Source organism: Echinops telfairi, unplaced genomic scaffold (genome assembly GCF_000313985.2).
Source record: "Echinops telfairi isolate 266 unplaced genomic scaffold, ASM31398v2 ScPeMD7_6;HRSCAF=24_0, whole genome shotgun sequence".
In the NCBI taxonomy this organism is placed as follows: Eukaryota; Metazoa; Chordata; class Mammalia; order Afrosoricida; family Tenrecidae; genus Echinops; species Echinops telfairi.
Genome location: NW_022103902.1, coordinates 8,874,256 through 8,897,583, shown reverse-complemented (window position 1 = coordinate 8,897,583; position 23,328 = coordinate 8,874,256). Strand labels below are relative to the sequence as shown.

The window sequence follows — 23,328 nt, the reverse complement described above, 5'->3', positions numbered from 1 at the left end:
TGTGTGGATTGTGATAAGAGTTGTGCGAGCCCCCAATAAAATGATTTTTAAAAATAAATATGAGAAGTAATAAGTATTGGCAGAATATGAATATGAGTAGCTTCTCCTGGATAAACACTAAATGGAGAGGTTCCGTTAAACGGCTTGAACCGTGACCTCAATTTAAGAAGTGTTGGCACTGGGTTTAGCATCTTCTGCCCAAAGCCTGCCTAGTAGGCACAGCTAATGGATTTGTGTAGGGAAATAACTCCTATACATTAGATTTGGATTCCCCCCAAAGCAACGTCTTACTGGTGCTTATGAAAAATATGGAGTGGATGGTTTCACATGGTTTTTCACCCTTGCATGCGGAGGACACTGTCCCTGTCCTGGGTTTTAAACTTGAAAAGAAGCTTGGATTCTGTGGGAAGGTGAGAGTGACAGATGTCAGTCAAACCTAGATGCAGAAGCTTGGAGGTGGTGAAATAATAGGAAACTGTTCACTACAGTAAGTAAGTAAGCACAAGTAAGCCCATGTTCCCCTTGCTTATTGAGCATCCACTGCTCACGTATGCGGAAAGTGCCGTCAGTTGCAGGAGGTCGAAGAGCTTCCCAAACAGACGTAAGCTTCGACGTTGTCACAGTTATTTCCAACAGAGAATAACATCAGTAAAGCTGAAATTGCTTCTGAGAGGCAAGAGATGAATAGAAAAACCCTCGGTGGCAGGGCAATGACTAATGGTTTCCCATTCGTGGAAGAGAAGCTGGAAGAACTCCATCCAGTTGAGGAAGCACAAGAAAGACTTTTCTGATGGAAGTATATGTCAGCACTGCGGAGAAAACTGGAGATGTGGCTGCAGACATTGTTACCTGCTGAAGAGGGAGCTGCCTGCACTGCAAGACAAGGTGGGCAGGAGATTGAGGACGTGATGGAGCATGCCCTTGGGGTGCATTACCAGTGCCTGCCTTCTGTAATGCGTGTAATTGCCTCAATTCCCTACCACCCTTGGAAGCTCATGAGGAGTTGGCAAAGACCTGCTTACCTCAGAAAAGGGCTCCGGTTGGTTCTGGGTGTGTGTTCCACTAGTGACGGTCACAGAGTTTTCTCAGAATACGTTGACGTTGTTTTTCAGGCCCGTGAAGAAGGAGCAGTTCCAGTTTTGGAAGGACAAAGGCGGGAGAAGCACCAGGGCGGAAAAAGGTCAAGTTGCATTTGAAACAAAAATCTCACATGTTTATAGTGAGTAAGAGGTGGCGTTTCAACAAGGGGACTAGACAAATGAAACAATTAAAGGGAGTATTCTGACTTCTTGGGTTATTCTCAAAAACAGTCTCACTGCCAGCAAGTCAATTCCGACCAAGGGGACCCGGTAGGACAGAGCAGAATTGCCCCACAGGGTTTCCACGGCTGTAATCTCTGTAGAAACAGACTGCCCCATTTTTCTCCAGCAGAGAACCACGACATCACAGGGCTCCTTCCAATATGAACAGGAGTAACGTTGATGGGAATAATGCATATAAACTACTTTCTAACATGTCACACACAAGTTTAAAAATATTCAAGAATCTTTTAAAATGCTGAGGCTAAGAAATGAATATTATAATTTATCCATATTTCCTCTTACTGAGGAATACGCATATATAAGACCTCCTTAGTCAATCATGTCCTGCAATTGGTGTGTTGATAAATGGTTATTCCTGAAAACAGTCATCTTTGGTTGTTTCATAAAATATGATTCTATATTCTATATCCCTGTAAGGATGGGGACTGATAAACTTTTAGTTTCAGATACAAGCATAGTCATAGCAAGACACTTGAACTTGTGTGTAAAGCCCTTCCACACAGATATTTAAACTTTAAACACTGGGGCAACTTCTTATACCAAATGTTCTTTGGCACATCATTGTGCCTTGCTAGTTCCTTCTCTTTCTGGTTCTAGGCTGCAGGTAGTCACAAGAGAAAATTGCTCCCCATCGCAAAGGGAGAAGTGAATAACCAGCTATTTTTCTTATGCTTATCAGATTGGTGTTTGGCCCAAAGCATTGCGATAGCATACACAAATTACCCAACACCACAAAGAGGAGCAAGAAGATGGGCAATAGCTTCCTGGACCCACAATTCTTCTACTTCCCTCCCTTCTCTCGCTTTGCAGACTTTGGACTAGGTGAATACAACTCCTTGACAAAGGGTGCCAGCTTCTCCTGCACGCCACCCACACCATGAAGCTAGAAATAGACATATCAATCCCCCTCCTTACAGGCTAAAATAGACATGTTTGCACACATAGGTTCCCGTTTGCCCTTAGGGACTCAAGTTCATGCTCATTCTCCAGGATTTATGGTTGGCTTTCCTCCTTGACTGCTGGTACAGCCGATCTTTAGCATCTTTAGCATCTTCAAGCCCAATACCAGATGCAGGGGACAGCATCACACAGACTTCTCCACCAGCTCCCACAATTGTGTAAGGTGTAATCCCTAGAACAAATCTATGTCATCCTCTGGGGGTCTGCTTCACTGATCCAACCTCAGTTCCTACAGGTGGTTTCAGAAGAGAAGTCTGCCCCCTCCTAGTTGCAAGAGGACTACAGTGGTCCTAGTCATTGGCTTCTCATGGAATGTTCTATGTCCCTTTTTAGACTCAGTTCCCCAGAAGCCCTCTGGGATCCTATTGGCCTTCTAAGTTCATGTGTCTGCTCTGTGGAAAATGCAGCCACCAGGACTGGTTCCGAGAGAAGACTGCGGCCCTGAAAGAGAGCATGAGGGCAAGCTGGGTGAATCAAAGTGGAGTTCCACAGATTGAGGAGCTTAGTCACTGGAACACCCAGTGCCTTTTTAACACTTCCCTAGAAAGTTGAGAATTTCGCTTTAAGAAGCCAATATGTATATCCAGGGAACAGCTCTATGGTCTCAAGTCTTTTTTACACCAGATTGCCCCTCCTGAAGTAGTTTCTCTATATCCCCCGTTCACATTCAGTATAGTTAGAGTATCAATAAGCTTCCATTTGGGAATGCGATCCAGTTTTGTGATTTATTGTTAAAATTAGGTTTCCCCACTTGGATGTTATACTCATTGCCATCAACTCTGTATCAGGCCAGGTTGACCGGGGAATCAAATGCAGGGAGACTCCTCTATGTATGAAAGAACTTTATATCAAGGAGTAATTATCTATCAGGAAAACATCCCAGCCCAGGCCAACGCAAAGCTAGAAGTCTGATGCTAGTCCAAAAGTCCCTCTTCAGCTTCACGCAGTAATAAGCAACGATGCCGACTACAGGAATATCACTGGCCAGTGGCTGCAAAGTCTTGTAGATCTGATGGTGGCTGGCAGGTGTCAGAGTGGCTCGCTGGCATGAAGGTGAAGGCAGAGAGTGAAAGGGGCCAGCCTCCGGAGAGCCATTTATCTTGGTTGCACCTCTAAAGGAAGTCATCAAGCTGCAAGCTGACTGTCAGACTCACTCCATCCATATTTCCTTACAGGTGCCATGTTTGCATACAAAAAACTATCACGAAGTTGATGCCAACTCAGAGTGCCCCTGGAGGACAGGGTAGAACTGCCCCTCTGAGTTTCTGAGACTAACTTTTTGTTGTTTTTCCAGAGCTTTTATATCTGAGTTTATTCTTCATTTAACTTAAAAACACTACTGTAATTGAATATTAAGATAAAAACAATGGCAAATAATGAGCACATTATGATTACAGTCCTTCACGTACTCACTACTGCATATAAAATGCCAGCAATGATCGATATTCACTGCCCCCTACTAAGAGGTCTGACAGGGGACCCCCCTCTGGGTTGGTGGTCATCTTCCCAATTTTTCCCCTGAGGAGCTGCTGGTGATTTCAAACTGCTGACCTTGTGATTAACAGCCCAACACACAACTACCATGCCACCAGGGATCCTTTAGATATTCTAAGTGAATGTTTAAGTGTCTGATATTTCCCTCTTCTAGCAATCTTTGTTTCAGATAGATAGATAGATAGATAGATAGATAGATAGATAGATAGATAGATAGATAGATATAACTGGATATTATATTATAATATATTAATAGATAATACAATATATGACATATGTATTGGGGTAATATAGATGTTAAACAAAAATTACTAGGAGGGAGAAATGTCAAGACACTTAAAAAATAACCTAAGTACAAGAAGCCCTTGATACTTATGGAGACCTGCCATAACATTGTAGAAAACATTGCTGCAGTAAATGTCAAGAAAATAACATCCACGGTATATAGAATTGTGAAATTGAGGTCAATTGTTCTATGGTGGAATGACCACAATTCATGATTTCTTTCCTCCTGTATACTAACTATAAAAACTTGACTGGCTAAGCCAGTACACCAACAGTCATAGGCTTAACAACAAAAGACTTTCGTTTATTACGTCTGTTAAAATTAATGGAAACAGAACATTAAGCCAGCTGGGTTTCCAAACTATCCTTGCATAAAATGTGCATGGAAACCTATATTTACAAGAAGGTTGATTTAGGACAAGCTCAAATCAAATCAAATTATCTTGAGAATTAAGCAAATTATCTTCATTGCTAGGATCACTCAGCTAGTCTCATGTGATCTTGCAGATACAACCCAATCACAGAGATGCACAGCAGTCTGAATTCTTGGGTTGGAGAGGGTCGTTGGCCCCAGTTAGTCTGGAGACACTGACATTCTAGCTCTTTGGAGTCTCTCCGACTCACTACTCCCTCCGTGGTTTAACCAACACTCGCTGCCATGAGCTGGTGCTGACTCATAGTCCCCCTATAGGATGGGGTAGAACTGCCCTGGTGAGTTTCCCCAGATTGTAACTGTGAATGGAAGTAGAAAGCCCCATCTTTTTCCGAAGGAGCAGCTGGGGGTTTTGAACTGCTGACCTAGTGGATTGCAGCCCAACATGCAGGCCCAGTATGCCACCATGACCCCCTAAATCTTGCTGATTGAGCTGATATTGTTTATATAACACTAACATGAAATTCCTTATATCATCAATTGGATTTTTTCCCCCAGGTCCTGGTATTTCACCTTCTTACGAAAGAGACTTCTGGTCCTACAACCTTGTTAGGCAGGGTTCTCTAGAGAAATAAAGCAAGGACACTTATGATTGTATATACAATATATATAATTATGTGTATATATAACCTATACACATATATAGATTTATATAGCAAGAAGGTCCACACAGCAGTACGAGGACTCAGTTCAACTCACTTTCATGGAACAGTTAATATACTAAAGGTCCTTCAACTCACATGGGCTGCTGGTCCCAGGTCAAGAAAGCAGACAGTGGAGTCTCTCAGGCAAGATAAGCGGGGTGGGGCAGCAACGGCAGGAAAATGAGAAGCTGAGGCGTAACAGAGGCGAGTTGCACAGGAGTACTGTGAAGCAGTCCCGATGAGTCCTCAAGCTCTGGCAATGCACGGCAAGGCAACACAAGTCACGGGTTGGCTTTGCCCACAGCAGCTCAGCACATGGTGGAAGCAAAGGACTAGCTCAGGCAGTAGAGAGCTGGTCTGATCACCAGGGAGAAGGAGGGAAAGGGGTCAGCCTTGGAAAGCCATTTGTCTCATCACCCTCCAATTAAGCTGTGACCTGATTAAGGTCGGCTCACATGCTCCTATGGAAGCAAAGTGGGCACAGTAAACCTAATTGTCACACCCCTCTACCCTATCCTCAGTTGATTGATACTTGAATCAGCTCTTAAGATACACCACTTTGGGGTTCTGGATTGTAACCTCACTCTAGACCCCTGTGCAGTCTACAACAGGTATGTAACTGAGAAAGGCAGTTCTTTTTTTAAATAAAAAATTGTTATTAATTGGGAGTTAAAACGTGTATCATACCATTCCATATCATGTCAAGCAGTATTGTAAAATTGCTGCCACAATCAGTCTCCAAATATTCTCCATCTTCTTGGACTCCTTAATATTGTCTCCCTTTTATGTGCCCCAACCCCCTGTCGCCTCACCCCTTGTCCCCCCACCTCACTGAAACCCTTATTCTACTTGCTGGCCCTCTAAGTTCATCAATTCGGGGTTTCATATACCGAAAGCCAGCAAAACATGTAACATAACTTCAAAAGGGTAACCCCCAATGATAGAACACCTCTGAGATAAACCCTTATATGAACAAAAAGTAAATAAACAAAACAAAAATACAGAAAATGTTCAAACCAGATCAAGTCCAGCACGCATCAGAGGGGGGAATCAACTGACAGAGTTTTAACTGTTCACGTCAGGTTCGTACCTTTGCTCTTCTACACTCACTCATCTCTCCAATGCACTCTGCTTAGTCAGCACTTTCCTCCCAGCCCTCAGTGATGGAGAGAGGGAGATCACCGGAGGCTCACTTCCTATGTACTTCCCACAGTGTACCTTGGGCTCCCACTGTCATCCATCCCACTGCCTTCTTCAAACCAGATCCTCACAATTTAAGCTCTTATACCATTCCCTCCTTTGACTTTGGATTATGTGATTTACAATCCTTCGGTGACTGATGATGGCTTGCTTCCTCCAGGTGGACTTAGTTGACATCTCAGTTGGCTGCTTCTTTGGAGACAAGCCTTTAAGACCTAGATGCTATTTTATCTGATAGCTGAGACCAAATTTCTTCACCACAGTTTGCAATAGCACCATATCTTCTGTGTCCCCTTTCTGAGCCTGAGTAACAAGCAGGGCCATGATGTAAGAACGAATGGTTCTTAAGTTGGAGCTAGGCCCCATTCCTGGATCTACGCTTGTTTGTTTGTTTACATGCTTTTGGCTCCCTTTTAAAACCTCCTTGTTAATTTATGGTAGAGAGTCTTATTGATAATCCCCCTAGGGTACACGGTCTTCCATTGAGTTTGTCTTTGTTTAGTCCCTGGTGCTAATTTTTTAAAGCCCTGTTGAGAGAGAGATATTGGGCCAATGTCATGGTACCTATCACAGTCCATATCACAGTACCTGAATTCTTCACTTGTACAGAATCAATCCTTTCGTGGCTGGACACTATTGATAGCAACAATGGGGGTTGTTAGGGAAATTTAAAATAATAATTACTGAGAATGGCCATCACAGGTTTGCCAGAATAATGCAGCATATGGGGCGCTGATGTAGCAAGACCATGTCTGTCTGCCTCCAGCAGACATCTCAGTACAGCTGTCTTTAGCTTCCCCAGACATTGTTTGTCTGACTTACGCCCTCACATTACACGCGTGTCTGAGGGAGTCCAGATTGCTGCGGGTTCGGCTAAAAGAAGACCACTACAATGTGCAATTAGAAGTATGTGAAATCTTTATTGTTTATCAGGCTAGCCCGGACTTCTGGGGTTCAAAGGACCCATCCACCACACTGCAGTGGTTCTCTTCCCTGGCCAAGCCTTGTTTATATTATTCAGGGAGGGCAGAATACAGAAAACAGGAGAAAAAGAAAGCGGTCTGTGTGAAAGATGAAAATAAAACCATGTACACTAAATCAGGGGGTTATGAGGGTCAGGTGGCGGGGAGGGAGAGATCCTTCCGAGGGCTCAATAGAAAGTAAATGTCTAGAAAATGAGTATGTCACTAAGTAAGCGGTGTTGACAGAAGTCAGAGAAAAGTGCGCTTAAGTGAAGTTTCAGGAGCCTTGTTTTCTGATCCGACTCCTGGATTCTTCTCCAGCTTGTCTCACTGTCAGAGAAAATGAACTCCCTTGTCCCTGGGAGAAAGACTGAGAGCTTCCCTTGATAAGGAGACAGTGGTAGTTTTTTTTTTTTTCTTAAAAAAAAATCATTGTATTGGGGGCTCGTACAACTCTTATCACAATCCATCCATCCATCCGTTGTGTCAAGCACATGTGTACATTTGTTGCCATCATCATTCTCAAAATATTTTCTTTCTTTTTTTTTTAATCATAGTTTAAACAAGAAGTATCCAAAAGGCACTTACAGCCCTGCATTCCATAGTGATGTAAAAGCAGGTCATCTCAGGCCACGCAGAGGCCTGTCAGAGAGGGAAAGGAGGATGCCATTTTTAAAAAGTGTTTCACGACAGTTGCGCTTAAATGTGGTGACATAAGCTTTTCTATTTCGCAGACCATTCAGTAACGTTTCCACGTTGGATCTCACCAATGTGCTGTGCTCCTTGAAGATTCAGGATTCAGCGTTCCAGCGTTTCTTCCTTCCTTGAATTGGGATCCTCAGCCTCTTGGCATTTACAATTTTGATTGAGGTACGGTTGGGAGTGAGCGGCACTTTAGTTTCTAATCAATAATATAGATACTGCAAAATAGGACGGTTACACGTTTTCAGGTCTTGAATGTTATCTGTGATTGCCTGAAGTCCTTAGCTTCAGTTTCCTTCTCAGGTGTTGTCATGTTTTGTCTCCATTTTCTTTACGCACTTGAAAGAGGCTAGATGGGAGAAAAACTGACTGTAAATAGCTGTTTTTCAATACAGAATATCCTAAGTATTAAATGATGGCCGTGCGTTTGGGTGAGGGAAGCTATAAGCAATTGCTTCTGTAATCAAAGATTCAGTAACACAGCGATGAAATACGTGATTTTGAACTCTGGGCCTTATCAATTTTTTTTGCCATCTATTCCTGAGTTTTTAGCAAGTGGAAAAAACAAGGCATCAAAAGAGAAGTATACAATCTTACTCCCCAAACTCCAACTTATTGCCATTGAGCCAATGAACTCAGAGATTGACTTATCAGTCCTCCAAGGGAATCAAAAAGTGACTGCAAAGGGATGGAGGGTCAATATTTCTGACCCTTGGCAGAAGTCACACCTTCCTTGGCTCTGTTTTATCTATTTCTGTATCCACATCTCTATGGAAGCCCCATGCTTCCATCAGTAGAGTAAGTTCTTGGGAGGAGCTTCCTACGAATAGGGCCATTGAGGATCTTCTTCACAGATAACAACAGGGGGTGGAAGAGAAACCATTTATTTCAGCAAGTCCAAATAGGGCCTTTTTAATTACAGATATTGGGAAAGACCTAATTGTGTGTTTTTTTTACTTCTGCTATACTATCTTGGCAATATTTTTTTTTTTTTTTGCTTTTTAAAAATCCATACTCATAAAAAATGTCATTAGATTACATGTGAATCAATCAACACTTCAATTACCTTCCAATATCCACAGTCTTGGACTACAAACGGTTTGTAAAAGGTAATTCCTTACCGTCATTTCCTGTGCATTATCAGAATTTCCGACTGGCATTTCAGTGGGCAAAAGATCACACCTTTCTACAGGACGGAAGAGTAGAAACATTAACAAAAGACCACTTTACAAACCCTCAAGCTCTCTCTTCACCTATCTCAATAAAATGATTAGAGTCACCTTAATTACACCCACTCTCATGTCTTTCAACAAACAGCATTACACATGCATTCATGTAGAAGCAGCTCATCAGAAGCAAACACTAGAAAATTCTTATAGCTAAGTCAGGTGTTCCAAAGGGGAATCAAGACAGTTCAGCTCTGGGGGTGCTGATCTAGTACCTTCCAAATGTTGACAATGAAAAGGCAACGGCCAAGGAGGCATTGAGATTAGTGATTAAGGATTGAGCACCACTACACTATTTCTCAAGGAATGTCTTCCTTCTTGGCTTCACTGAAATTTAGTAATTTCATACATATTCAAACTAAAGCCACTTAAAAACAGAGAAATAGAAAAGATTTAAAGGCAAAACACAGAAACATAAGGCCATATGAAATAACAACCATAGGTCTGGGGGTAGACAAGGTTTTGTAGAATTTAATATAACAGCTTCACCTATATTTTCAGCCCACCAAACTACAGAACATAGAACCTCATTTTGGCTTTTTCTTTTTTTAAATGGGCAATACCATAAGTTTTTGTCAGTATCCTTTGATTCTCCGGAATTAGGTTTCTCATCTTGTTTCATCATGGCTTTTTGCCAAGGTAAGCTTACCTGCAGTTCTATCAGCAGGCTGCTCTTCTGGTTCAGGAACTAAGAGGTAAGAGTAAGAACAGGTAGTCATTTCCCCAACTCCTGCCTTGTAAAGTCGCCTTGGTTGGCTCGGTCCTCTGAATACAGGCCACCACTCCTTAAACGCCAGGTGGCATTGTATGGGTTTCTCAATCTCGATTGTGAGGGATGCTCCCTCTCTTTGTGCTTCAGGTTTAGGACTGGCAAGGAATCGGGTGCTGCTAGCCCTGAGAAAATGCACTAACCTTTGTAAATGTTGAAAACACATTTTCCTTTGTACAATGCGAGTGTACCATGTGTTTTCTGTAGAGACCTGACTTAGCTATCCTCTCAATATAGAAAGTAAACAGCCATTCCTGAGCAAAATTCCTACGCTCTGTTTTATAATTATGGCATCCTGGTGGCGTAGTAGGTTACATGTTTGGCTGCTAGCCACAAGGTCTGCAGTTCAAAACCACCAGTTGATCCTTGGGACAAATATGGGACTTTCTGTTCCCATAAAGAGTTACAGTCTCAGAAACTTACAGGGACAGTTCTATCCTGCCCTGTAGGATCACTATGAATTGGAATGGATTTGATGGAAGAGAGCAAGTTTTAGTGCAGTACACCATGGGCCCACATAAAATAATACTAGTAATGCTGGAAATACTCCCCGAAAGCAGAGAAAAGTCATGACATTTCAATAAAAACGTTGAATTGCTTGATAAGTACAACATTGAAGTCCACAGCTGTGACTGTCCACTGTTTTGACATAAAAGATGCAGTGTAAGGACCATTGAATAAAAGGAAAAGAAATTTGTGATTCTATGCCAGCAGGGTAAAAAACTTATACTTTTTGCAAAATACTTTTTTATTTGATATTAAAATGCAGCCTTTATAGAATGTCAGTACAATATGTAATATATATACAAAGTGTGTGTTCATTAATAGCATTAATAGTTGATACTATTGGTAAGGTTTTAAGTCAACAGTAGGCTATTAGTAGTTAAATTTGGGGAAATAAAAAGTTTTAAATGGATTTTCAACTGCATAATAGCGTGCACCTCTAATCCCCATATTGTTGAAGGGTTAACTGTATCTTCCTGTTCAAATTCTGTATACGAAAGGGATATATTTTAAGAGATCATATGATCACAGCATTTTAATATATCATTTTAAATAACTAAGTAATAAAAATCATTGTAGATTTTTTAATGAAAAAGAATTAAAATCACATGGCTCATCAGAACATGTCCTTTTGAGCAGTACCAGTAATACACTAAGCTTTGAGCAAGAAATCATAGAGTGTGGAGATGAAACTAGAAAAGGGAAGAAAAACAAAACCCAAACCAAGCATAGAGCTTTTAAGTCAATGCCAACTCATAATGACCCTGCAGTACAGAATAGAATTGGCTCTTTGGGTTTCTCAAACTCGAAATCTTTACAAAAATAGACAGCCTCATCTTCCTACAGCAGAGCAACTGATAGATTCAAACCGCTGACCTTGTGGTTAGCAGCTCACGAATAACCCACTATACCACCAGAGCTCCTTCAGTGAGAGGAAGCTGGGGACTTAGGAAAATATTGGGGTGAGGTAAATTTATGGGGGGAAATGACCTTTGTTAATATTGTTTCAGCTACTTTTAATACAGAATGATTGGAATCATTTGTTTATCATCTTAATGTTAGGTTTAAAATTCTTTTCTCCTTGTTATAAAAAATAATCACATGTGATTTTCAATTAATTTAACCTTAAAATGGGAAAACTGGAAATTATGGCAGTGTGCTGCGATGAATGTGCTTGCATCAAATGTGCCCCTGATCCTTCATTCAGGATAAATCCCTACAAATAGAATAAGCCCAAACCAAACTCACTGCCATTGAGTCGACTCCCACTCATGACAAGCCCTGTAGGACAAGGCAGACCTGCCCCTGTGAGTTTCATACGCCTCCACGGCTCCTGCAGGTAGAACAGTTGGGTGGAAATGTAGGGATATCTCAAAAGATGTTGAGTATATTTTGTGAATGACTCCCCAGAAAGTATTGATTCCTTTGAATGCCCAGCAAGAGTTTAACTGTGTATCCCTTTGTCATCTTTGATATGTTTGTACCTCAACACCCAGGGACAGGGCTTAAATGCTCCATGAGATTTTACCTGTGGTCGGGTCATTGTTTCTTGAAATACAAATTCGATGACGGTACTTAAACACCAAACCCGCCGAAGCTATCAGAAGTGGCAAAATCACCGAAATTGCAATAATCAAATCCCGGTATTCTTGAGTATCTGGTTCATATGAAGCAGAAGCATCTGTGAATTGGAAGAAAATTATTTTTTTAAAAAGGATTAAGTTTGGATGTTGGTGTGGAGTATGTTTATTATTTATAAAAATAATATGCTTATAATGTTAGCATCCCAGCTGGGTGATAGATGTTATTAGCGAAAACTCTACATGATGAAAAACCCATTACAGATAAAGTCAAGAGCCCAGTCTGGATTGGAGAGTTTGATATAAACATAAATAACATCAAGTCACAATGCCTCTAGTATGCAGGTTAACTGATTTGGCAATTCTGGATAAAGAAGTTAAAGAGAAAGGAATTTGAGAACTTGAGAGCTGTTGAGTCTAATATGCATTTTAAGAGTCTATATTTTGTAATGTAATAGAAATCAATATTTTCTAACAAAGAAATAATTGTGATTACTGACTTGGTCCACCTAGCATGCTCTGTAAAGGGTGAAGGGTGGGCACAGTCCACACCTAGCATGGAAAGAACAGTGTCCTAGAGGGAGAGAGAGTGGGGGTATAGAGAGAAGATGTCTGGGACCACCATGTCTCACACGTGACCACCTGATTGATAGCTAGAAGAGCCTGAACTTTATTCAGAATCGAGGTTGGAACTCGAATGATTATAACGGCAGCAAAGGAAATAGGACCTTTCAAAAGCAGAAACTTAGAGAGACTCATGTTACCAAAGGACAAATTCTATTAATTTTGTGATGTATGTTATGGAAGAGGTGGAAGCAAGCTTTCGATCACAATGTTTTGGGCTGCATGGAGCCTTGGTGGCTTAGTGGGTCATGCTGGATGGCTAACCACAGGCCAGCTGCTTGAAGTCACCTCTCTGAGAGAAAGATGGAGCTGGCTGCTGCCATAAGGATTTACTGTCTCAAAAAACCAATAGGGGCAATTCTACTCTGTCCTATAGGGTTGCTATGAGTCAGAAATGAGCCAACGAGAGTGGGTTGGCTTATTTAACTCAATATAGAAGATCATCACGATGCTATTTTTGTTTCCTTTTAAAACAATGTTGTTGCCATATAATCTACATATCATACAATTTAATAATTCAATCATATCAAGAAGAGTGTACAATCAATTCCACAATCCATTTGAGAACATTTTTTCTTCTACTCATTGTTATTAGCTCCCCACCCTTACCCCAACTTTCCCCATTTCTTCCTCAAGAAATCAGTAATCAATACTGTACAATATTGTAATTACAACATTGTAATTCAATACAGTAATCAGTTACTAGCTCTATAAATTTACTTATCCTGGATTTCATACAGAGAAAAAAATATTTTTTAAAACCCTCAGAAAGCAAAACATTTAACAACAAAATAAAATAGAGAAAAACCTCAATCACAAAGAAAGTAGAAACTATTAAAAACTAGAACAGCTTTAAAGTGTGTCAAAAGAGATATCAAATAATAAAGTGGTAAATGTTAATGTAACTACCTCTGCCATCATCTGTTTTCCGCTGCATTCTGCATGGTAACAGGGCTATCCATAGCCCTGGTCTATGGCCAGAGGGGACTCACCAGATGCTGAATCCACGCATCTTCGTGATCTTGATTATGGCCATGATGATGATATTCTAAATAAATAGCTTAAATAAGCCAAACCTCCATCATGATGTCTAAATAAACTCAATGGCAATGAGTTTTGGGGGGTTTAGAAGATGTCAATTTTATGAACATATTCTTAATGAAGTTTTACCATGACCAAAATGTAAATCTTTGGTTATATTTACGTTATTCATCAATTCTATAGACATACAAAGAAGAAGCTTTTCAATAGTAATGTGAAGGTGACTTTTCACCTGCACATTTTTTTCCTCCTGAAAAAAATGAATCTAGCAAAGTATAGCTTCTATCATCAATTCCTCCTTTTGGAAAGGGCTCCTCCCAAAGTCACAAATTTGAGCCAGAAATATTTAATTTAATTCAATTAACTTTATTATCGAGCAGATCTAGACACTAGGATTTCAAACAACATAACTTTTGACTGATGTCCTTTTCAAAGACTGTAGATTCTCTTGGGCAAGGCAGCAACTAAAAAGTTGCGATTCAGAGAAGAAAATCACCAGTGTCCTTGAAAGGCGGGCGTCTAGGGTAGCAGGACTTTTGCCTCACGCCTGGGGCCACCATGGGTCAAAACGGGCTCCACAACAGCCAGCGGTACTTACAAGCTCAACTTCCAAACTCCAGCCCCTAAAACATGTGTCATGTAGAGTGATGGGCAGGAGTTGAAGAGTCTCAGCCCATCGATGTATCAATCAGTATAGATTTGCTCTTAATGTTCGAATTCCTGAAACGCTGAGAAACAATGCTCTGGGAGCATTTCTTTTCCAATATAGTGGTTTACACGGTTGAAGGAGAAAAAGAATTTCTACTATCTGGACATGAAGAGTCTCTGTAAATCATATTTTAAGTTAAATGCGAGGTTAAATTAGGTTAAATGCTAACCTCATTTCCATATTTGGTATTTACAACACTCTAGTGCTAAAGCCAAAATCCATTTTCTAACCCTATAACTTACCTATATACAGTCTGTTCACTGTGAGTAAACTATATTTGCTTGAAGAAATGTTGCATAAATAGTCCCCACTGTCTGAAAGATGAACAACTTTCAAAGTCAAAGAGAAATCACGCTGGATTCTAGGCAACTGGTTCCATGAGAATCGGGAGTCCTTGATAATTGTGCTTTGTGAAGAGTTAAAATAAGCCAGCACTGAAGAAGTGTCATTCTTTATTCTGGACCAAGTGACGACGAAGTCTTGATTTGATAGAGAAAAAGTGTGGTCAAGTTGACACGGGAGTGAAATGGCTTCGTTTCGCCTTCTGCGATGATGATCTAACAACAGGATAGAGAGGGGCATGTTAATGAAGACAGCATTGTCAAATAATTCTAATTTCAACTTAGGAAATAGGGAACAGAGATTATGAGATTGATTTCTTTGGGGTTAACCTTTTGGAAAAACAATGATATAGATAGACCGTGGACCTGTTCAAAGGAAAGCTTTGTTGTTGTTTATCACGGAGTCTGACATGGCGGCCGTATGGAACAGGATAGAACTACCCCATCTGACTTTAAGGCTGTCACCTTTGAAAAGCCGATTGCCAACCCTGTCTGCTGAGGGGCCTCCGGATGGGTTTCAATAGTCAACCTGTTGGCTAGTCATGGAGCACCGTTATGTCAGCCCTCAAAATCATACTTTTCATTTTGCTACCAATCAAGTGTAATTTTATATTTCAAAGTTGCCTAAGAACTGGAATTGCTGGGGGGATGGTGTATCTGTGTTTTAACTCTTACAACCTGATACTGAGTTCTTAACAAAGTTGCTATCAGTTTTTAGCCTATTTTTAAAAATTTATCTGTGTGTGATTTAGGTGAAAACTTACTTACTGAGAAGATCATCAATTTTACATTCAACAATTTATGCACATTTTCTTTCAACATACCCAATTTAATCCTGTTAATGTCCCGTCACTTATCTCAGTGTTTGTTTCTATTCCTTCTCTTTTACAACCTTCTGCCCTTGACCCTCTTAACTCCAATTTGTTGTTGTTAGTTGCTGCCAGGTTAGCTCTAACTCGTGGCAACCTTTTGTACAACAGAATGAAACATTGCTTCCTCCTATGTTATCTTCATGGTATGGTATGTTTAAGTCCATTGTTGTGTTATATTGTATTCTGAATGTGTTCCAACCTAACAGGCTCATCTTCTAGCCTGATATTGAACACTATTCTATTGTAGTTGATAGGTTTTCATTGATTAATTTTCAAAAGTAGGTTTCCAGGCCTTCATGCCTACTTGGTCTTAGTCTGGTAGTAAGCTGAAACTTGTCCAGCATAGGCGACCCTGTGGATATTTGGAATACCAGTGCCATAGCTTCTGTCATCATATTAACCCCTCAAATGAGGTGTTCTTCAGGATTCCTCTCTTGTTACTCAATCTACTCTCTACTGGTGTCAATAACTCTTATGGTCGCATCTTGTGATGCGTTAAAAGACAAGCACGTCTCCTTTTCCCTCTGATCTTTTTGAATTGCAATGCAGGTAAAAAATCTTGTGGAAAGGATGAGCCTCATACAAAAATATAGTTATTCATGGATGGTTCTTCTACCTTCCATTTCAAAAATATTTTCATTCAACTCATAAGCAACTGGAAAACTAAGAAAATCCCCCATGTATTCAGGAAACGAAATCTCAGGAACGACGAAGGCAATCCAGGACGTAAGAATTAGCCCTGGACTCCAGTTTTCATCTTGTAACCACAGCGACAGCGTTTTGTGGTTGTCATTGTGTCTTTCTATTTTTTCCCCATGTAAATTAAACTCTCATTCCCTCTCAACTACTAACACCAAGAGACGTCCAGAACCCACCTCTCATGGTCCATCGCCCTGTCCAAGTTTGTTTCAGCAATGGATTCTCAATGATACATTCGTAAGATTTGTGGTAATCTGTAATATTCAGTGTGCTTATCATATCAAATAGAGGTAAAGGTCCCCTCCCTTTCACAGTCCTTCCAGAGACAGTTGTATTGTCCACTTGCCATGTGATTGTTGGTTGAGGATAAGCTGTTAGAGAGCATGTTAGGAAGATGGATGTGTTCCCCAGGTCATACTCGATCACAGGCCCGAGGAAAGCTACATGAGAGACAGGAGGACACATGACAAAGTGTCATCATTAGCTACTTTTGGGGTCATCTGTTCAACAGACTTAATATTTTAATACCCACCATAGGAAAAGCTACACTTTGTAAGCAAACTATAACATTCATTGAAAGAACAAAAAGGCCAAAAAATACTGTAGAACCTTAAGCTAGGGTGTACTTAGTAAAACCAGAAAAAGAGCAGATTTAAGAGGACATTAAGAATTACTACCTCATATATGTGTAGGTTTATTCCAAACAAAATGTGTTCAAACATGAATGGCTGCAGACAAGTTATAGTAATACACGTATCTTAGTCTCATTAATTACCTTTAAACAAACAAACAAACAAACAAACAAACAAAAAGATCCAACCAAGATGATAGTTTCAAGGGGATCTGTTGGGCCGGTTAAGTTCAACAGAATGACAAGCTCAGAAGGCTATGCTGACTGTCTTTAGAGATTCCAAAGGGGAATCTTTATCAAATTTCTCTAAAGACAAAGCACAATCACATGGGCTTATTAGGATGGAATTTGAAGAAAATTGAAAACTGCATTGGTGAGAAAAGAGCTAGGAGATTTGTGGCAAGGAATTTATTAATATATTTTTCCCATCACAGCAATGTACTGGTTCATGCTTTAAGTGAAATTCTCTCCTATGTGAATTTCATTGGGAAACCTTACTCCACCCACCCAACAGCCCCGATCTTGCTTCTTCAGACTTCTTCTTTCTAGAGAAAGAGCTGAGCAAAAGACATCTAATGGTGACACTGAGCACTCATTGCTAGGGGTCTCAGCCAGTGAGCTAGGGCGTATGAAGCTTTCCTAACTCCACAGGTGCTTAATCAGAGACGGTTTGGCTTTGTTTAGATATACTTCAAATGAATGAAACTTCTGAGTCAAGGTCGCGAGCAGTTGAACGGGGCAGAGGAAGAAAGAACAGGTGCTAAATAAAACCACCCATTAGAAAATGGCAAAAAAGAAAAGATAACACAGAAAAACATGAAAGCAAATGATAAAACCTCATTTATAAGACAGAAAAACCCATCTTAAATAATTCAGTACTTTTTTCTGCCAACACATTGGCAATCGTTTTGAGAAGAATACTTTTTTGCTGACCATACTGAGGGGGAAACGAACCTTTATGCTACAGTAACATTATTTTCAGAACATTTCCTAGTATTACATATCACTGTAAGGCTGTTCACTATAACCTTGTTTTAATCCAAAACAAAACAAAGCAAAACCTGGAAATTGCCCCGATGGGGAAAGAGTTGTGTTATTTCATGTCTATACTAGGATACATGTATAGAGATGCTACAAAAAATTGTGGGAAAATTCCATTCACTTTTAATTATTTCCCAAGAAAAATTTTGAAATGACAGAAGGAAGTGACAGCCTATTAAATGGAGAAAAAGGCATGTCTTGGAATAACATTGAAAGATCTCCTTTTATGTTTTATAGGAACTACATACACACTTACCTCCCACCTTTAACACTACTTTGTTTGTAGTTTGTCCATCGGATGTTCCCACATAGCAGATATAAATTCCTTCATCCTGAAAGCTTAATCTTCTGAGAGAGACAGAAGCATTCCCGCTGCAGATTTTGCTATCAAACAGTGAGGTCCTATTTGCGTATCTGACATTTTGCTTTTCCAATTGGTCACGATCTTTATAGAAGCTGTGAACATAGTAATTTAGAATCTTCCAGTGAATTACAACCTCAGGCCCACTCTCAAATAAACAAGGGAGAACAATATTGTCGTTAAGTCTTCCAATGACTGTTTCTTCATGTGTAGCATCCAAAAAGTAGTTGACAAAATCTGAAAAGAACAGATATCATATTAAGGGTAGAGACGACGTTACAAAGATGTTGAGTAATGCGTGCTTATGTTAGGACTCTCAAGAACAACCACCCTCTATCAGCAGCCTGGTCACCAACAGACCGTATCAACAATCCTTACCTGTCTTGTGACTAAACATAGCTTCATGGCTTGCTTTTGAGTTTCTACAAGTTTTAGTGAATATCTGTTGGATTCCATTTTAAAACACTGGCTTGCTACCCACTTGATCAAATCATCTCATCTGTCTTCCCACTGCAGCCGACCACAGTGCTGGAAATGAAGTGAATTTTGTATGTAAAAGACTCACGTTGATTTTTTATTCCCAGAGCACATTCACCTTTAACACCTGTTACAACAATAAAAGATTCGTCTATCCAGCTCACTATAGCCAGAGTGACCTAAAAGAATGGCACTTATTATCTTAATTGGGTCTGAAAATATTTGAGCAGGTAAAGACAAGGGAGCTGTCAGAAATATCCGGACACTAAAATCAAGCAAGGAAGAATATAGGCAGGAGCAACCCAAGGGGAAAGTAAAATGACTCATTTAATTTGGTTTAGGATTACTTTCAGGGTAGCCGATGGGGTCGTCAAACTATAGTTAAGAAATACTATTCTGAATATAAATGTAAGTTCAATTCTCTCATTTACTTTTCCTTAACTGTCAATTTCAGAAGTCTATTTAAAAACATTAATGGATTTCATTACAAATAGTTTTTTTGTGTGTGAAGAAAACATACCCAGCTACTTTATAATCATTAAAGGCAGTATTCAGCTACTTTGACTAATTTATAAAGCATTGCAGATGCTAAGATATTAGGGCTGAAAGGGACCTTATCTTTTAGGCAATAGAGTAAACACCTATAGACATGTGCTAAGCCCACCCAGGATGGGAGAATTGCTACACAAAATCTTGTCTTCCTCCTCCTCCAGGGCTCTGCCTATCTGCTCATTTCTTTCACAGACATGGATTTCTGCACAGAGGACTAGAGGAGGATGGGACAATGCTGAGAGAAAGATATAGGAAGGTGGGAGAGAAACACAAGGAGTGTGAACTTCTCAAATTGCTGTACCAGCACCTTCTAATATTTTTTTAAATCATTTATTGTGGGCTCATACAACTCTAATCATAATCCATCCATCTTGCATCAAGCATATTTGTACATTTGTTGCTATCATCATTGTCAAAACATTTTCTTTCTACTTGAGCCCTTCATATCAGCTCCTCATTTGCCCCTCCCTCCCCGGCCCTCCCTCCCTCATGAACTCTTGATAATTTATAAATTATTATTATTTTTTCATGTCTTACACTGTCTGATGTTTCCCTTCACCCACTTTTCTGTTTTCCATTTCCCCTGGGAGGGGATTATATATAGATCATTGTGATTGGTTCCCCTTTTCTCCCCCACCTTCTCCTTGCCCTCCTGGTATCTCTACTGTCATTAGTGGTCCTGAGGGGTTTATCTGTCCTGGATTCCCTGTGTTTCTAACTCTTATTTGTACCAGTGTACATCCTCTGGCTTAGCCAGATTTGTAAGGTAGAATTGGGATCATGATAGTGGATGGGGTGGGGGGAGCAAGAATTAGAGAACTAAAGGAAAGTTGTATGTTTCATCGTTGCTACACTGCACCCTGACTGGCTCTTCTCTTCCCCATGACCCTTCCGTAAGGGGATGTCCAGTTGCCTACAGATGGGTTTTCGGACTCCACTCCGCATGCCCCGTCATTCACAATGATATGATTTTTTTGTTCTTTGATACCTGCTACCTGATCTTATCGACAACATGTGATCACACAGGCTGGTGTGCTTCTTACATGTGGGCTTTGTTGTTTCTCAGCTAGATGGCCGCTTGTTTATCTTCAAGCCTTTAAGACCCCAGACGCTATATCTTTTGATAGCCAGGCACCGTCTTCACCACATTTACTTATGCACCTGCTTTGTCTTCAGTGATTGTGTGCATCATAAAACTCCAGTTTAATAGAACAAGTCTTCTTGCATTGAGGGAGTATTTGAGTAGAGGCCAAATGTCCATCTGTTACCTTAATATTAGTCCTATAAATATATGCACATAGAGCTATTTCCCCATATCATATATAAATATATTTATATATGTACATGCCTATATTTAGACCTCTATAAATGCCTTTTGCCTCCTAGTTCTTTCGTCCATTTCCTTTTACTTTCCTCTTGTCCCACTATCATGTTCAGCCTTCATTTGGGTTTCAGTAATTCCTCTCGGTTACATTGCCCTTGATCAAGCCCTACTAGGCCTCTTACACCCTCCTCACCATCGATTTTGGATCACTTGTTATTCCTTAGTCCCTGGGTTTCACCTTCTAACATTTCAATGGCCAGTTAAGAATTCCTGTCTCAGATGGCAGCAAAGCTAAAAATATTTCTATCTAATGTTGTTGATCAAGCTAAAAACTTAATCAAACTAGCCTTTCTATTGTTGCTGTGAGGTGCCATCGAGTTGGCCCTGACCCATAGAGACCCTATGCACAACAGGAAGAAACACGGCCCCGTCTTGTGCCAACCTAACAATTGTTCTTCTGCCTGAGACTTTTGTTACAGACACTGTGTCAATTCGTCCCCTTGAGGGTGTTTCTCTTCTTCCCCGCCCCTCCGCTTTATGAAGCATGATGTTCCTCTCCAGGGATGGGCCTCCCCTGACAATATGTCCAAAGCGTAGAAGACAAAGCTAGCATTCCTTGCCTCGAAAGAGCACTCTGGGTGTACATTTTTCAAGACAGATCAGTTTGTCCTTTTAGCAGTCCACCCCTTGTTTGTCACTTTGTCATCCCGGGTGGCTCGTGTGTTGCTATGATGCTTCAAGCTCTGCCACTGGTTTTCCAAATGCCAGCAAGGTCACTCACATGAACCCTTTTCAGCAAAGCTTCCAGACCCTGAACAGACAGGGAGGGAGGCAGTAACCACTGCAAACCTTAGGCATCGACCTTCTAGTTATTTTTTTTCTGGTAGCAGATAAGAGAATATAATGAGCCCTAATCAGAGTGGACAGAAGAATATATGGTATGTAATCCTCATTTGAACCCTCATTCTCTTCCCTGTTTCTCATTTATTTGATCTTTTAGAATGCTTTTCTGATGGTATGGCTATCAGGATATCTGTGATATGCAGATGACACAATCTTAGTTGCTGAAAGAGACGACTTGAAGCACGTGCTGGTGAAGATGGAGGATTCAGCCTTTAGCATGGATTACAACTCAACGTAAGGAAAACCAAAATCCTGACAATTGGACATGGAGAAATCCTCACATCATGATCAGTAGAGAAATGGTTGAAGTTGTCAAGGATTTTGTCTTGCTTGGACCCACAATCAATGCTCATGGAAACAGCCATCAAAGATACATTGCACTGGGTAAATCAGCTGGTGTTGAAAATCTAGGATGATACTTTGAAGACTGACATGAGCCTGACTCAAGCCATAGCATTGTTCATTGCATATGAATGTGAAAGTTGGACACTGAATGAGGAAGAACATTGAAGAATCGATGCATTTCAACTGTGGTGCTGGAGAAGACTATCAAAAGTCCCAATCTGTGGAGAAGGATATCATGTTTGGTAAAGTGGAAGGGTAGTGAAAAAGGCGAAGGCCTTGGACAAGGTGGATTGACATCGTGACTGCATCAATGGGCTCAGGAACACTTGTGAAGATGGCATGCAGTGTCTTGTTCTGTTGTGCACAGGGTCGCTGTGGGTCAGAGCCAACTTGATGGCTCCTCACAACGTAGCTACAGAAGAAGCAGCCACCTTGCATGAATGTTCATGTTCCCTATCCAATAATGCAAATAGCCGATTCTTATGTGTGTTTATCAGCGCGACTTACCTTGAAGTCCACGCAGAGACGGCATAAGAACGAAGAGGAAAGGTAGAACCACTTCTGCCTTCATTGTTGTGTGAAGGTCATAATTGTACTATCGATGAGAGTCATGCACACAAGCAATGAACCTTAAATGAAACAACAAAAAATATTGAAAAATAAAGCCCCTGATTATAGGCGATAGGTTAAATAAACTATGCTATATCAACACAAGTAATGCTCCTACAGTTGTTAGAAATGATATTGTAAAAGATGGTTCGATGACATGGAAGGAAGTTCATTATATGTTCCAGGAGAAAAATAAGATTATAATACCACTTAAAAATCTTCTGGTTCTTTAGAAAAAACAACAACATGCTTTCATATAGAAGACCGACAAGGTATACTATATCCTGCATCTATTAGAATGTTAATTGTAAAGGGCAGGATTCACATCTAAAGCAGTGCCTGCTCTATACTATAAAGAATAATGACTTGTTGATTCAATAAAAATCTGCTGTATGTTCAACCGTCACTCTCTGCATAATGCTTTGTCTGCTTCTTATAAAGCTTTCTATAATGAGAAGGCACAGCTTTTACAGAGGGAAAAACACTCAAAGCAGATTCACTTCAGTCTTAAATAAATACCATTAATATTAACTATGGTGTGGTGTTATTTGTAATCAGACATAAATAACTAATACAAAACCTGAATATGTCTTACACAGGGTGCGATGTAACAATGATGAGAAATACAACTTTCCTCTAGTTCCTAAATGTTTCCTCCCCGCTCCCACTACCATGACTCAAATTTGACCTTGCAAGTCTGGCTAGACCAGAGGAGGTA

At 40.4% G+C, this 23,328-nt stretch overlaps 1 protein-coding gene across 1 annotated transcript in view; it reads right to left on the bottom strand.

Annotated features, from left to right (window-relative positions):
* HHLA2 (HERV-H LTR-associating 2) overlaps positions 1-22,572 on the bottom strand; it is a 36,960-nt gene extending 14,388 nt beyond the window's left edge. Inside the window, exons 1-7 of the mRNA XM_013005613.1 lie at positions 22,509-22,572; positions 18,296-18,637; positions 16,544-16,807; positions 15,593-15,608; positions 14,698-14,996; positions 12,030-12,182; positions 9,878-9,916 (exon numbers count right to left, since the gene is read on the bottom strand). Of these exons, the coding sequence (XP_012861067.1) occupies positions 9,878-9,916; positions 12,030-12,182; positions 14,698-14,996; positions 15,593-15,608; positions 16,544-16,807; positions 18,296-18,637; positions 22,509-22,572 (1,177 nt within the window). The remainder of the gene's footprint in view (positions 1-9,877; positions 9,917-12,029; positions 12,183-14,697; positions 14,997-15,592; positions 15,609-16,543; positions 16,808-18,295; positions 18,638-22,508) is intronic.
* Positions 22,573-23,328: the final 756 nt, after the last annotated feature.